At 51.9% G+C, this 17,009-nt stretch overlaps 1 protein-coding gene across 1 annotated transcript; it reads right to left on the bottom strand.

The window, feature by feature from the left end:
• Window positions 1-2,440: 2,440 nt before the first annotated feature.
• Window positions 2,441-16,411, bottom strand: LOC119098176 (ABC transporter G family member 14-like). The gene is given in 14 exon segments (XM_037221104.1): window positions 2,441-2,683; window positions 3,430-3,644; window positions 4,238-4,286; window positions 4,289-4,339; window positions 4,341-4,448; window positions 5,193-5,260; window positions 7,139-7,330; window positions 8,021-8,114; window positions 8,539-8,700; window positions 9,012-9,112; window positions 9,956-10,061; window positions 12,824-12,993; window positions 13,301-13,376; window positions 16,394-16,411. Coding segments are annotated over 14 exon segments (1,653 nt in total).
• Window positions 16,412-17,009: the final 598 nt, after the last annotated feature.

The raw sequence follows: 17,009 nt of genomic DNA, 5'->3' as shown, positions 1-17,009 counted from the left end.
TCCCTGCGCAAAATTTCGATAAGTGACATTGGTCTCTATTTTGCCTTTTTAAGAGGCAAGCATAGAAAGTGGAACAGCGCGTGACAGAGCAAACGCAGGACCTGTGGTTTTACAGTTGCGGGAGGTTAACACCGCCATCTGGTTAAAATGTGTGTTATTTGTTCGCTTTGTTTGTCTTCGCTCACATGAAGTCAATACCTACATTATGAGATATGTGTTAAAAATAATGAAGTTTGCCTTACCTATTGCTTTGGTGAGCTTCATGTATTGCAAGCATTCTGACTTCCAAAATTCATGGCGTAATCGGGAACATCAATTTTATCTCAGTCAACGTCTATATTTCTTGCTCATGTTCTTTGGATACAGATGTGGTTTGCGGCACTTCTCTTGCGTTGCAACATAAGTTGGTGTTAGAAGGGCTTCAAAGGTGCAGCTGACTGAAAGCCATGGACGTCAGGGCATGATAGATCGAAGTCATTTTGCCTGTTGTTCTTGGCACCACGTTATCATGCGGCATTAATTGTCATGCTTGACATAAATATTTAGACGTCATGTCATATGACCGGAACTTACTTGTCATCACCTGACTTGACCCAATCCATCCAACTTCGTTTTCGAACATCATTTAGAGCGTTAGGTTAGCATGACCTTGGACCCTACAAAGTTAAAGAACCTTTGCAGTGGATATGACTCTAAATATATGTAAAAAACTTAAATGATGTTTAAATGTCGGCGCATCGAGGTCTGAAAGTCAGATCCGCAGAAGTAATCTGTCGTTGGTGTCAATGCTCTCGACTTGTGCTTTGGTTGGGACGGGAGATAAGGTTAAGTTAGGATTAATCGCATTATAATTGAAACGGTATTACTACGCCAGAGCCTATCCCACTCTTTAAGAAAAAAAAGACTGCTCAAACCGGGACGTAAAATACATAATTTCCCATTTAGTTCTAATATAATATTTCGAATTTATCTGGATACATGTTTTGTGCGCTTGAGTGATGGATGGGCCGGTTGACGATGGACGAGGTTGGTTCAAGACCGTAACGGCCTCGCCATGGGGCGGGGCTGCTGGTATCGTATCTCCACTATCACATATGCTTCCCACTTTTTTGCCATCAGCCCGACCTCCCCAGAAAAGGTGAATAAAAAACCGAGATACAGTTGTGCAAATATGTATTTGTGGCCTATGTTTGGAAGCGCAGGCACGAGTTCATGAACATCTTTCTGAAAGTGAGTAACACTGAGGACGGTCGATGACATTTGGTACATAGCATCTGATTGCCTACGCGACACTTAACAAATCATCGATGCAAATTCAGATGGGCCCATGCCCCTCTCCAGTAGATTTCAAATCATCTGGCCAACTTGCACGATCGTAATCGCACATGTATCTCAAAAACGTCCTAATGCAAAGTCTTACAGTAATAAGTGTCATACAACAGGAACGTTAAAGCCGTAAGCTCTCGCACACAGACGGCTGTACTTGTACGCACATATCCAGTAGTCTTCGGACACCAGTTGGGGTGAATACAAACACTTGGTCGCATACAGAAGCGTAGTCTTATCAGGAACCACGACTTAACACAACATAAGCGCCTCATGCAATGGGTGCAAAGCAAGAAACGGGGTCGGGAACCACTCCCTACAATCAGGCGTGCTCTGACTTTTTGCCTACCGCAATCTTCACGTCGCCACTGTCTACGTCATCACTAATCCCGCTCCCATCGTTATCCTGCCGAGACCAGGTCCTTGACCCGCCAGGGGGCACGGGCTATGCTGCGGGATGACGTGCCGTATGCGCCCATGTCGCGGCCGTGACTGCAGCCATGCTCGAGGCTGTCAGGCGCCCCAGCGACCTGGGCGGTGCGGCGGCGGAAGACCGACCGTGAGATCGACGCTCTCCCTCGGACAGAGCGCGCCAATGCTCACCGTCGACCCTAGTGTGTCGGGACACGGAAGCAGCGCAGCCCCACGTATCCCAGCACACGGAACAGAACCATAAAAGCGACTAGCGCAAGCAGGTTAGCCCAGAATGGCAAGTGGCCGCCGCGATGCGCCAGCAGGTCCTCCACTGGGATGAAGGTAGCGCCGCCTGTCGCGCAGGCCTGGAACTTAGAGTTCTCCGACGCGCATCTAGGGAACAGAAAAATTGACTAGGAACGTGGAGGCTATGGATGTACGTACAGTATTACGCACATGCGTAGTACATGTGGGCAGGCCCGTCTGTCTCACAGTATGAGAGGACCTGCTGCCGTCGATATGCAGACCAACCAGGGCGCGGGCTGGTCAAGAACATGAACAAACCGAGACGACATTTAATGTCTTGATGGGCTTTGATGTCACGCACAAACTTGAGTGCACTCGCACTGAGCAGAGCACTGAGCAGAACAAGATCCTTGTCGGCCTTTGCCGCGTAAGCAAGTTCAGCAAGCTTACCACGTCAACAGAAGCGCAGTGCTAGCACGGCGCTCGTACTGAACGGCGCGCCACTGCCGAACTCGACGATATGCATGTTCTGGTAGGCGTAGAAGACCACAGACAGGTAGCGCATCCAGCCGAGCCAGCCGGGGATGTGCGTGGAAAGGAAGCCGCTGAACAGCTGGGCACCGCACGTGAAGATGGCGCCCACCGTGTTGCCCACCTGGAGGTCCATGCAGGCTACGCCAACAAATAAACCCACGCTCTGCGGGACCAGAGAGAGAGGGGGGAGCGGGTCTGAGCCGGGACAGGAACCGTCTGGGGGGGGGAGGGGACGTCGTGGGGTGTGCAGCTGCTTGTTACCTCGCTGCGCATGGCCATCGCAATGTCGGTACACACCAGGTGAAACCCAATACATGCGTTAAGTAAAAACCAACGAGGGATTGCAGGCGTCTGTCGTAGTTTGCATTGAGCTGGGGGATTCAGCCCCTCCCCCTTCCCACTCAACTTGGCCTCCAGCCCCCAACTTTGGCAAGAAAGTAGGCTTAAATCTAGGGAGAAACCTCTTCGTTGGCATATTTTGGGGAAGACTACATTTTCCAGTGTTCAGCCCCCCCCCCCCTCCCCCCTTCCCCCCCTCCCCTTCCCCCCTCCCCCTCCCCCTTCCCCTCCCCCTCCCCCCCCCTCCCCCCCTCCCCCTCCCCCCCCCCCACCCCTCCCACAAACTCATTTCATGAAATTACGCCCCTAGCTGCTGACACGGGGCTGCTGGCCCGAAAGCAGCCTCGGAATGTTATAAAGACGTCGGCGTCAGTATTAATAGACCTAGTTTAATATGTCCGGTTTGGTATCAGCATAATCCAGACAAACTACTGCACCAACTAACGCCGGGCATACACCACCACCCGCTGAATCCAGATCACCCGCTGAAACACACGCGCCGTAACCAATAACGCGCTCAGACCAGTCGCTGCTCGACCTAGCATTTTGGAGCGAGGGCGGCGGTCTCACCTCTGCCACCACACTGTTGAGCAGCAGGAGCAGAAGAAGAAGACCGAACGTGAGCGGCGAACTGGCGCCCAGCATGGGGTAGGAGATGACGAAGTAGAGGGCAGGTGGCGCCAGCAGCAGCGGCAGCTCGCCAGCCAGCCGTGCCAGGTAAAAGGCCGACAGCCGGTACGCCCCAGACGCCCGCTCCTTGTTCACCACTTTCTGCTGCGAGGGCACTGGCGCCCACGGCACGTTATCAGGCGGCAGTGATAGCCAGGCGGCGACCGCAGCGGAGGGCAGCACGGGCCCGGCAGGCAACGGCACATTCGGGCAACATGGGAAATATGATAGTCAAGATGACATGACAAGTCATGTCATGACAAGACAACATGATGGCCTAACTTGGTATGCAAGCGAGGCGATGTGTTGTCTATGATTAAATCGGGATGGCGAGTTCATTCGGCATGCAAACATCGTTTTTGACATCAACCAATATAGCAGTGGGTCTGTCATGTTGCCACTGAATAGTATCAACGGCACGAGCTTGTGGAAAGTTCTCTGCAGCATTTCGTAGAAAATGTGGAAACGGCCCGAAGTGTCTGGTTTGCTTACTTTACACTTTGGATATCTGAAACGTAGCATGAAAATGATGCGGCGCGGTAATGGAATACCTCAGTAGGCCCTCAGTAAGGGAATGCTGAATCAACACGCATTCGTCTACAGTGCTCAGTTGTCATCGAGTTTTATAGCACCCATGGCAATAACTCTTGGTCGAAAAAACAGATGTCAATCACGCATTTATGTAATACGTGAACCGAAGCCCACTTACAGGCAAAGAGTGCACCAAACAGTGAGAAGAGCATCCAGTAGTTGGTGGAGAGAAGAAGATCCAGCCCTGGAAGTCAGCGATAGCATGTTCGGAGCGTTCGGTTGCGCAGCCAGACCAGGCCGGCCAGCAGCGCCAGCACCACCGTCAGCAACAGGTTCAGCTGGCTCAGCACGCGTGGCCGCGCCTCGTGAACGTTCCGCGCTGTCAGCACCTGCCGGACCGTCAAGTCAGTGTCAGGTCACATCAAGTCACTGCAGGTCAGGTCAGCCCAAGGTCAGACCAAGGTTAGACCAGTCGGGGCTGCGGCTGCGGACAGTCAGGGCAGGACAGGGCAGGCGTCAGCAGGGCAGGACGGCGGAGAATGTCTGGGCACGGAAAAATATTTTATAGTGGAACGGTTAGGATTGACATAAGTCACCGCATAGTCAAGCCACGGGCACGGTATCAGTCAGATCAGGTCAAGGTATCAGTCAGGCCATTCACGGTTATCAGTCAGGTCAACTCACGCCGAGGGTTCGGGTCATGGTCATCTCAGGTCAGGTGAGGGCGGTTCAACACCTAGAACGTCATGCAACAGCGAAGCGTAAGTGGGCAGGAGTACCGTCACCAAAAACTCTATCGCTACTTACCGACTCCGAATCTCAGTCATCCAGAGTTACTGGGTGATTCCAATTCAATGCACGGCCTTGTTAAATGTGAGATTCTAGTCAACAGAGAACGTGATGGCACTCAAATGCTTTAAGCGACTTTCATTGGCGAAAAGGTTCCTCTAATGAGAATGCAGGCCGCCGGTTGAAAATGCATGTGAAGCTGAGTCCTGTTCAACGACGAATGTTTAAGCATGACTCCGATATACGCAAGTATCTCTCACCACAATACATATATCAGTTCCATCCACTTGCTGGGCCCGCCAGGCCATCCACCAGACATGACATGACCCCCAAACCGCGCCTACCTTCAGCTGTGTCCAGAAGCTGGTCGGCCAGCGGTCGGGGGTCGAGCTTCTCCACCCCTTGCTTGACTCTGGGTGACGTTCGACCAGCTGGAGGTGCCGCTGTCGACGTCGCTTCCTGCTCCTGCCAAACGCTCTGTGTCACGACCTCGCTCGATTCACCAAACAAAATCGGCACTTTATCACGACTTGACTTATGTCTTGGCCTTGTTATCGTGGAAGCTCCAGCTTTGTCACGTTTGGTCCTCTAGGTGTGTGGCTGATTACGGTCTTTGGCCAGGTCGCTATGTTTGTAAAGCTACGATGTTTGGTGGTATGCATTTTCAACGCTGCTGATTCTGACCACGTTTACAGTCCCGGTGACATAGACATCCGAATCAAAGATGACGCATGAATGTCATATGTCCAATCCTTGATAAGGGCTCCCATCCCTAATGAGCCTATTGTCACTCCATCTATGGCCGATATTTGCCTAGCAAAATGCTCCATTTCGTATCTTCCCTCTTCGATATCCGCGTACAACATGTGCCCAGCTGCCGTACGCACGAGTCGAAAGCCCCTGTCTAGACACCTGGATCAGTGCCTAGACTGATCACCTGGCTTCAGGCCTCCAACATTTCGGCTCGATGACGATATGCAGGTGGTACGCCGCCTGCCGTGACGCGCCGTGGCCGCAGCGTCCCCGGACGTCACCTGGGTCGTGGGCGGGGCTGCCTGATCGGCACGGACTCCGTTCACAGCCGCAGATGTCCCGCCCGTTCCCCCTCTGCCCGGTAATGAAGAGCGTCGTGTCACAAGCGGCACGGACCTGGTGTCGCGGGCGGTGCTGCATGACCGGCACGGACTCCGCTCACAGCCGCGAGATGTTCCGCCCATTCCCCTCTGTCCGGTGATGGAGCGCTCGTCTCACACAACGGTACCGGACCAACGACACAAAACACTTGTCTTGTGGAGCGTGGCGAACGACTTCAACGGATATGTTTGAATCGAGTAAACTCATGCACAAACATGAGCCGCTTGCAAACCATACACAAGTGTATACAGGCTATCTGAAACGGGCGTATGAATCCATATATGACAGCTGATATAAAACACGTTGCAATCTACGTGCAAACCTCATGGGCACGCTGTGCGGGCGGTGCACCGTGTGACGTCATCACAGCAGCGACAGGAAGTGTCAGGAGGTCGCCGCTTACCAGAACCCCGCGAACGCGGCGAGTCAGGAGGTGGCCGCTCACCAGAGTCCCGGGACTGCAGTGTGTCAGGAGATGGTCGCTCACTAGAGCCCCAGGACCGCAGTGTGTCAGGAGGTGGCCGCTCACCGGAACCCCGGGACCACAGTGTGTCAGGAGGTGGCCGCTCACCGGAACCCCGGGACCACAGTGTGTCAGGAGGTGGCCGCTCACCAGAGTCCCGGGACTGCAGTGTGTCAGGAGGTGGCCGCTGACTAGAGCCCCGGGACCGTGGTGTGTCAGGAGGTGGCCGCTCACCAGAGTCCCGGGACTGTAGTGTGTCAGGAGGTGGCCGCTGACTAGAGCCCCGGGACCGTGGTGTGTCAGGAGGTGGCCGCTCACCAGAGTCCCGGGACCGCGGCGAGTCAGGAGGTGGCCGCTCACCGGAGTTCTGGGACCGCAGTGTGTCAGGAGGTGGCCGCTCACCAGAGTCCCGGGACTGCAGTGTGTCAGGAGGTGGCTGCTCACTAGAGTCCTGGGACCGCGGGGAGTCAGGATGTGGCCGCTCACCAGAGACCCGGGACCGCAGTGTGTCAGGAGGTGGCCGCTCACCAAAACCGGGGCCGCAGTATGTCAGGAGATGGCGCTCACCAGAGTCCGGGGACCGCATTGTGTCAGGAGGTGGCCACTCACCAGAGTCTCGGGACCGTGGCGAGTCAGGAGGTGGACGCTCGCCAGAGTCCCGGGACCGCAGTGTGTCAGGAGGTGGCCGCTCACTAGGACCCCAGGACCGCAGTGCGTCAGGAGGTGGCCGCTCACCAGAGTCCACGGACCCCCCGGACCTCAGGCTGTCCGTGCTGGAGTAGGGCGTCTCTGGCCGGGTGAGCAGACGAGTCTCTGCCGCCGCCGCCGCCGCCGCCGCCGATAACACCAGCTGTCGACTGGGTGATGACGGCTTCACCTGCTCCACTGGGGAACATCAGATCAGAAGCTAGGGTTCGCTGTGCCATAGGTTACATCCACATCAGACGCTAGGCAGTCAGACGGTAATTATGCGACTCATACGATGAGCCAAACACCAACCCAACATTGGTTGCAAGTCGCCGTGGTGGTAAACTGTACCCAATTATAAAACGCATCAATAATGGCTCCTTCCTTCAGGACTTGCAGTACAATATGTCTTAATATCTTAAAATGTTCAGTGGAGTGTGTAAGTGGAGTGTGTAGCTATGCAAGCTCTAAGGGGTTTCAATCTGAAACTTATAAACCATCAGTTACAGCACCTCAGCCGACAGACTAGCTGCGGACATCCACAATGAGCAAATCGGGCCGTTAGCCTAAACTGGAAGCAGACAGACCATCTGAAGACAATGTCCAGGGTCTATCTCGATGGCCCTGGCGCTGAATCGCGCTCCGGCTCTGCCTAATGTGACATTTCGCCACCTGCCGGGCAGCTGGGCACATCACAGGAGGTTCTCTCGAGCCGCACCATGCCTTAAAGGCAGCCTTTCTTTCCGAATCCCAGCATTAAGTCGACACACGTGTTTAAACAGCAATCGCCAGCAGCAGCAGGGCTCATCCATCTGGGGAGCACGAGTTCGGTGACTATCGGCGCCTCAGGCTACCGAGCAGAGCGCGCCACCGCGGCGCTGCACTCACTGGCAAAGTCGGCGGGGTTGTAGTGGCGCTGGATGAACAGACCAAGACTGCCGAAGTGGTTCACCACGTCGACAGCCTCGCCGAAGTAGGCCATCTGTGAGCGAGTGAGCGTCGCAGGCTGGTGACGTCCGAGTCGGAGGCGCTGGGCTCGTCGTCACGTGACACGGGGACAGACACCTCGTCATCAGACCTAAGGCTGAAGGCCGGCCAGGTCCGTCCGGTACGCCGAGCAGTTCGCCTGGTCATTCACTGGCGTCTGCTAATGGGTCGGCCCTGGCTATGTGGCGGTCCCGCTTGAAATGAACCCCCTAACAGTGAGGCGACGAAAATGGGCAACAACTCGCAGGTCTGCTGTTGCCGACCTTGGACTGGTAACGAGCGGTGCAGAGCTCTCCTGAGTAAGACCAGGGTGCTGAACATATCCTCACAGCCGCGTTGTAAAACTGGTATGCTGTGCGAAGTGAGCTCGGTGCGGACGCCAGCTGACCATCATTTGTATTACCACCAACAGTGCCCACCTGCCCGTCGCAGAGGAGCAGCAGCTTGTCGAACGTGTGGAACACCTGCGAAGAAGGCTGGTGGACGGTGAGCACGATCGTCTTGCGCTCCTTGACGGCGTAGTCCTTGAGGTTTCGGATCAGGCTGTAGGTGGCGCTCGAGTCCAGGCCGGTGCTCGGTTCCTGTTGGGTCGTGCCGCCGGTCAGGAGAGCGCCGGCATTAGGCAGCGCGCTGGTCCCGCTGAGGGGAATGTCACTGGCACGCGCTCATGGCTCGAAGGAAGAGGTCAGGGCGGGAGCGCGTGCTCGGAGGGGTCAAGGAAGATCTCACCGGCACAGACAGTGTATGAGTTACTCGTTATCGCCTCCAGTACACTGCTGCGACATATAGGGCCTCGCCTGCCAGTCCGCAGTAATGTGAATATCTAGCCATGAGTTATCATTGTTGTGCTTACGGTTTCTGAGTTCGGCGCATCATTGCTCATTAAACTCACATCGAGGAGCATGATAGATGGATTAGTTAGCAGTTCACAGCCGATGTTGGCTCTCTTCTTCTCGCCTCCGGACAGGCCGCCTTTCATGTACTCCCCTATTTCTGAAAGTTACAGGTGAAGTGTGTCACAGTCTTGTCAGCACAAATATGAAGGCTTCTTTTGTTATCACGAATAGAGACCATTAGCATGCATGTAATACTTAACCTTTACTAAGCTTTCATAATGGGGGCCTTTTTCGTCACACAATTTGCTAAACACAAGACAAAGGTACATGCAAAAAAATCCCTCTTCTTCCATCCAAATCTCTTACGCGACTTTTGCCATGTAAATGCGATGGTCCGCTTGTCACCTGTTTTCAAGACCAGTGCAGTCATTCCATGGGATCATAGGTACGCTGTTAAAGGTTTTCCTCAACTAGATTCCATTCTAGCAGAGATAAGTGTACATCTGTCCGATATGTTCTGATGCTTACTCTGAATTGGCCACCTGCACCAGCTCCGGTCTTCTGAGGAGGCCACCTGTACTCAATCCGGTCCTCTAAGGAGGTCATTTGCACCCACCCGATCCTCTGAGCGGGCCACCTGTGCCCGCCCCGGTCCTCTGAGGTGGCCACCTGCACCCGCCCGGTCCTCTGAGGAGGCCATCTGCACCCGCCAGGTCCTTTGAGGAGCCTACCTTCACCCGCTCGGTCCTCTGAGGTGGCCACCTGCACCCGCCCGGTCCTCTGAGAAGGCCACCTGCACCCGCCCGGTCCTCTGAGGAGGCTACCTTCACCCGCCCGGTGCTCTGAGGAGGTTACCTTCACCCGCCCGGTGCTCTGAGAGGGCCACCTGCACCCGCCCCGTCCTCTGAGGTGGTGTGCTCCCAGCATCCCATGCGGCCTCAGTGGGAGCACGCGTGGAGGAGGGGATGAAGGAGGGGGAGGGGGCAGCGCCGGTACTCACGGGTGTGCTGACACTGGTCCAGCTCCAGACTGCTGATGATGTGGTCGACATGACGCTCCCTCTCGGCCCGGCTCAGCCGCTCAGGCAGCCGCAGCTGGGCCACGTACTGCTCGGCACACAGCAACACACGCACACTGCTCACCTGGAGGCCAGGGCTCAAGGACATGGAACACAGACAGAGCATTCCACTCAGAGTCTTTCTTTAAGGAATTTTGAGAGGGGTGAATTTCTTTGATAGGGCCGATCCCGAATATGAATTTACCTAACGTACACCATTCTTGATTTCTTCTCGGCCGTTGGCTACTTAATCCGGACCTGGATTCTGTCCTTTCAAAACTTGGTCTTTTTTAGTATTCAGTGGCATACCTGCCACGGTTAAGTGTTTATGACAGGAATGAAGCGGGATAAATTTATAACTACATGAATATATAGCCAATAAACGTCACTGACAGATCAAATTATCCATGGTCACGATATCTTCTCGTTCCGAACGACCATAAATCACATACTGCTACTCATTTTATGTCATGCTAATTTGCGTGGTGGTTGCAAAAACATAAAGTTTACTACAGTAGCATCATTTGAACGGATTAAAAGCTCTAAAAATGGTTTGTTTCCAAGTAGCTGTTTCCCGTGTAGAGTTCAGAAGTGCACTTTATTGTCTGCTATGGGTGGACCAGATTCAACTATTGGAGACCTTTGAATCACGATCAAAAGCCAGAAAGATCGGTAAAATTATCTTCAGCTGCCGGCGACAGGCATCGAACAATGCCTGGATCAGCATAAAGAAATGTCGTTCGATCCCTTCAACGCTTCAATTTCCCACCTGCACTAATGGCTTCCTTATATTTTAACACGCACTTGGGTGAGGTGCTCAAATTCATCCCCAAGGTTTTTTAAATGGTTTACGAACGGCGGGGCGTAACTGCACCAAACTTTGCGTAGCTGTAGATAATTGGAGAGCGGATTGTTTCGTATTGAAAATATAGATGTACCTTGCGAAGTCGCTGACCTATGACAGGTCAAAGTTAGGCTATGGTTTCAGCGAAGTCAATTTTGGCGTATCGTTCTATCTCATGCAACAACGGAGTGTTGGATGAAGTATACATCTCTGAGACACCCTCTTAGGCAACACAACACTTAAATGAGCAGGTGAAATTGACCTATGGTCAGGTATGAACGTCAGACCAAGGTCAGAACCAACCTGTTTATACTCTAGGGCTTGCTGTGTGAGTAGTTCTATTCTAGTGCTCATTTCAAATTTATTGATAACAGAAACCGCCTTCTACATCTTGCATAAACCTGTTTAAGTTCAGAATAGGTCACTGGCCCAGATTACTCAGGTCAACGTGTTTTTTTAAGAAATATACCGCCTAGCGTAATCTTTGTCGCTTATTCAAATGCGCATTCCAAAGCGGTCTTGTAAAATTTTGGTCACGATGACCTTCAAATGGTCAAACAAGGTTACCGGCCTTAAATGAGCGTATGGACTTTGTTAAGAACAATCATCTAAGTTCTGGGGACTTTGAAGGACCAACCACTGATTTGACCCTTGTTTGACCTTATTCGACCAGAACGTCATGACCTAGGGACCTAAAACTTTTACCTAAGTGAGTTCACATGCAGGTCAACAAGCGCTATCATTTTGTTCTCTAGCCCCCTTATTTCCTAAGATCTCAGCGGGTCAAATTGACCCCACACCCGAGCGAAGGGTATCCAGCCGGCCACCCGGGCGCATGTTAAGTCAAATTATATGCAGCGCCTCTTATACCATAAGTTAGAGATGTCTGAAAGATCACACGCCGCTGTGTCGCCTGACCGGTAGCGACAGCGGTGGTGCGCGAAGTCATGACAGGCTTTCGCGACCGTTTGCCTGGATCTCGTCTTGTCTTGTTTTTGGATTAGGGCGCATAGCCTCTGGGCTCAAGCGTGCTTTGGATCTCACTACACGGCTTGTTGCCAGGATTGCCGCAGCTGCGTCACATCGGTGTGCGGCGCGAGCGTTTCGTCTTGTATACGCTTCGTTGCGTGCTGTGTGTTTTGGTTGTGGTTTGACTCGGTAGAGCCCTTCCGACCAGACCCCGATTGGCGCTCGGACGGGGCCCCGCCGAGGGGTACTTAAGCCCACTCATGGCTGGCACAGCGCAGCTTGCTTCAGATAAACGGGTAGTCGCGAGGAGGATGCAGGATAAACGAGAATATGTAAATGGCGGCAGATGCTTGCTGCATTGTTTTCTTGCCCTTTGTCTTCCTTCACCTTTGTGTTGCCTTCCTTGGTTACCTTCGGTTAACTACCGTGTGATAGCACGTACGCGGCTGATGTGAGTCAGCGCTCTGATAAACCCCAATCCAATCCGAAGCGGCCCAGATGGTGACGTTTGTCAGTGCCGACCCCGCTGCCTCTCCGACCGGCAGGACATAAACCCACAGCGCAGGGGATCGCGAGGCCGCGCAAGCTCGCCGGACGTACGGCGGATGGTGGGCCGTATTGCCAATGAGATAATGGGCTGTGTTGCCCGAGGATAATAACGCGAATCGCCTCGCTCTGTGGCATCGCCTCGTGCCAGCCCGTGGCATTCGGCGGCGAGGTAAGAGAAAATCAGCTGTGATGCCTGGCTGCAATGCCCTAACGGAAGCAATGGTGGTAGGAATTGCATGAGCAAAGTCAGACATTTAGCATGTATACATACCCTCCAGATGCTGCTCTCTTGCGTTGTGCAAACCTGTATTTAACTGAATGGGGTGCATCTGGTTTGATATCAGCATAGTGTTTTAGGAGTGCAGAGCAAAACAGCATCCCACGCTGTGCTGATTAAGTCAACTCCCCTTTAGTGTGCAGTGGTCGGAGTACGCAGGCGGCTTTCTTACCGTCAGGGTTTGCCTTAGGGTGAGGTTCGCGAAAAATATGTCTTCTTGGAGCACGTAGCAGACACTGCGCTTCAGTCGCTTCGTCAGCGGCTCCCCGTTCAGCAGGATCTCTCCCGAGTCCGGTTTCAGCCGGCCAGACAGCACGTTCAGCAACGTTGTCTTCCCCGAACCTGGGCAGGATGGAAGCGAGTGTACACAGACAGTCCTTGGCAGCATGCTGACTGTAATATTGCAAACCCTACGCTGCACAAGCTGTGATAATGCAGGAGCTGTGCGCAAACAGCGAGCATAAAGACCTGTGCTCATGCATCCAAAAAGACGTGGAGGTCAGCTGCTTGTCACTCAGTCTCTTATGTAAGACACCACTGGACAGCACGGATCCGCGACACGACGTGATGGACGGACTGCAGAGTCCGGCAGTGAGCGTCAGGCCATGCCTGAGGTCTGCCGTTCTCGTCGCCCGGCTCAGCCACTCACCGCTCGGCCCCAAACAGCCAGCACCTCGCCCGGCCGCGCGTGGCCCGAGATGTCGGCGAGGATCTGCTCTTGTTGACTGAGGACGGAGGCCGCGGAAGCGGAGGGTCAAGGGTCGCTGCTTCGCTCTGAGCCCAGTCAGGGCCAGGCCGGGGCTGACGGCACGTGTGGAAAAGTGTCGGGGAGAGCCGGCTGCGGCGGGGAGCACAGGTGAGTGACTTTGAAATCACACCGATAGCGCTATGCCAATGTGTCCGGAGGGCGAGGAGGGATCCCTCTCTGGTGGGAGTGGAGAGAGAGAGAGAGAGAGAGAGGAGAGGAGGAGTGAGAGGAGAGAGAGAGAGAGAGGAGAGGAGCGGAGAGGAGGAGAGAGAGAGAGAGAGAGGAGAGGAGAGAGGAGAGAGAGAGATTGAGAGAGGAGGAGAGAGGGAGGGGAGAGAGAGAGAGGAGGAGAGAGAGAGAGTGAGAGAGAGGAGATGAGAGAGAGAAGGGAGGAGAGAGAGAGGGAGAGAGAGAAGAGAGGGAGAGAGAGAGGAGGAGAGAGGAGAGAGAGGAGAGAGAGAGAGAGAGAGAGAGAGAGAGGAGAGAGAGAGGAGGGAGAGAGGGGCGATATTGATGACGTGTATTAAGGCTATACGCCCTCGACCTCGACCTTGATTGTTCGACGTGCACACGCGATCAGGAGGATTCGGCAAGCGCACTTTGCATATGTTTGTTGAATGAGCAATGGCAAGGTTGCTCTCAGCTATTTTTGCGCTTTGTGAGAAACATGATGATGAAAGGTAATAATCCCCCTTGATACATATTTCATCGTAATTTGCTAATGATTGTGTCACAAATGGAGATAATTTCAGCTGGTGAAAAAAATGATTTGATTGCATTAAGTGGATTGAAATTTTGCATTTTTCACACAATCACGAGAACACCGCGATCAGATCATGGGAAAAATTACCTTCTTTTAGGAGAAAGTGGGGTGAGTTGAACCATGTCCAACTAGTATCAGGGCGATGTATTCCAAACCTATGCGACGGACTGCAATCTTGTGCCACTTAGCTGACGCATAGCAGCTCCCTTTATCTTTCAGTGTTCTTCCGGCCGCATATGTGTACGCGGCTTGGAGTGAGCGCGAAAAATATGTTTGCACATCGTTGAAAACTAAGGTGATCGGTGTAAATGTGTGTTTAAGGACTTACGGTATGACTAGTAAAATCTGAATGCTGTATGAAGTCACAGGGAAGTACACATGTACATACTACAAAGCATTCGGCATGTTCCAGCTAAGAATCTTAGCGAGGTGCAAACTTTCTTCCAAGATGTCGGGTGGTGTATGTTGTGTAGCTTTGCATAGGATACGCTGTATCGCTGATACAATGTATCGGCAGTACGTTATTGACAGGATTACTGTTAATCATGGACTGATATGATTGCCATGACTTCTGGCATCTAGACAACAAATGGGCATTCCTATTACCTATGTAAATCCATAATTCCCACCTGAGCAGCCGAAACCCAGCTGGCAGTGGTTTCAAAGCAAACACTGTTCAAAAGGGCTAAATCCGTGGCAATCACGGCAAAAAATGAAAGAGTACAGATGAACGCCTTCAGTCCACGCATCGTAAGGCATTCAGCTTTCTTGCGAAGCAACTTACTCTATGTGTAAAAACATAAGCACAACGTTCCCTAGTGATACAATATTCAATCTTCAATCTTCCGATCTTCAATTCAATCTTCAATCAATCAATCCGTAGTATTAACTGTGTAATCACCACTCAGGTTATGCTTCAAACTCGCCTTTTAAAGACGCCCATGGCGACACATCTCAAGTCGCGCGACGCCAATATATAACTGATTGATGCATAGCTATCACCACGCATACAGATGTACATTTACGGTATGTGCACACATGTACATTTACGGTTTGTGCACACATGTACACATTTGGTGCGCAAACGCTTATCACTTTTAATGTCTCTGTATGTGCACCATGGTCGCCTAAGTCCCTAGTCCTACGCTTCGCGACTGATTGCTGGGGAAGTGGTAATAAATACCTTTGAAACCACGAAAGAAATAATAAAAGAACAGTTGTCAAAAAAGGAAAGTGACATGCTTTGGATCCTGGACAATTCCCGGCTTAAATATCATAGAACTAGAACCAAGAAACGTGTACAAAAGTGAAAAAGAGGACTATTGCGACTTGTCCTGCGCAACACGCTTAAGTGCTCTGGCTTGCCATCCTCTTTTTTTAGAAGTGATCGGACCACTGCATATATGCGTAATGCAGTACCAGTATGCACAAAACTCGCATTTTCTATAAGGTTCGATTTTTTAAGGATTTTTACCTACCCTTGGCAATACACGCGAGTTTTACGCCACCCTCTACCCATATGCCGTCCGAAAGCATGCCAGCTATGAACGCCTCACTTAGCCGGCGCTCCCCCAGTGACATGCGAGGTCATATTATTTGGCGTCTAATCATACACGGTATGTGACACGCATGGCTTAGTACGCAATTCGATTTAGGATAACACATATTGAGTTACCTAATGACATGCGCGGTATGCATGTATTTCAGATCAAACGGATGAATTCACACAAACTGGAAATGGCGTAGCCATGAGCGAATAGTGCTAGCCTTATAACATGTGTAATGTTGTCAATCAGATGCTGTACCTCCCTGCTGCTGTGCACTAATGAGGGCTCACCCCGACTTTAGACAAGGGGTCTTCATCTTTAACTGGATGGAAGGAGATGTAAATGTGGCCGTGTCTCACGGTGCAGGCCAGACACGTACGGCTATCAACGTGATCTGTGCATGTCCCTGCTTGCGAATACATGCGAGAAAGTAATTTCTGTGGCAGAAAATCAGTCAAACTCGGTCACGTTTGTGTGTACTCCTAGTTAAGCTAGGTCACACAAGTACTTTTTATGCTTGCGTTGTTTAGATAGGGACCTGGTTTGGTGCCAAATTCGAGATGCTAAAGATAATTGGATAAGCAGGAGCAAAACAAAGGTTTTTATTCGGAGCAGCGGCGCCAAAATAACCGTAATTTTTCATTCCGGATGGCGCAGATCCCTTTCCATTTTCTCACAACGTACTTGCTCGTTATTTCGCATTTGTGGCACTTATGAACTGGTCCAGTGATGACAAATCTATTTTCTCACAACGTACTTGTCGTTATTTCGCATTTGTGGCACTTCATGAATGTCCAGTGATGACAAATCTACAAACTCAAAATGACGGCTTTAGGTATGGTGACAGGGTGGTGAGTTTTGCTTCTTGTTTGTTTTGATTCCCGTGCATTTCAGTATTAGGTGTCTGGAATACAGCGGGACCAATTTAGGTGCCGGTCGAATTATACACTACCATGAAAGGACCTACGAGTACCGACGTTATAACTCGAAGAAGCACTTTATCCTGAATACGCTCCACGATAGTCAAAGACTGGTATATGACGTCACAGCGGGCAATGAGAGTGGCCACGACTGGTGGCGCATTAGCTCTTTTTATGCCACCGTTGATTAATACTGGTATCTTATTTAGCCCCGCGGTATGCCGCAGACATCTTACTCTAAAATGCGGGAACGATGTCTTAAACAAGACGCGAAATGAATTGCTTCTCATCAGGTTTTACCAAATAACCGGTAGATATTACTTTCAAAGCGTTTTTGTTTCGTTCTCATGTGTCATTTAGTCAACGTTTGTGGGTTTGGT

Source organism: Pollicipes pollicipes, unplaced genomic scaffold (assembly GCF_011947565.3).
Source record: "Pollicipes pollicipes isolate AB1234 unplaced genomic scaffold, Ppol_2.1 Scaffold_4740;HRSCAF=5597_pilon_pilon_pilon, whole genome shotgun sequence".
Taxonomy (NCBI): domain Eukaryota; kingdom Metazoa; phylum Arthropoda; class Thecostraca; order Pollicipedomorpha; family Pollicipedidae; genus Pollicipes; species Pollicipes pollicipes.
Note: the sequence above shows the minus strand (reverse complement) of the source record. Positions and strands in the feature narration are given on the sequence as shown.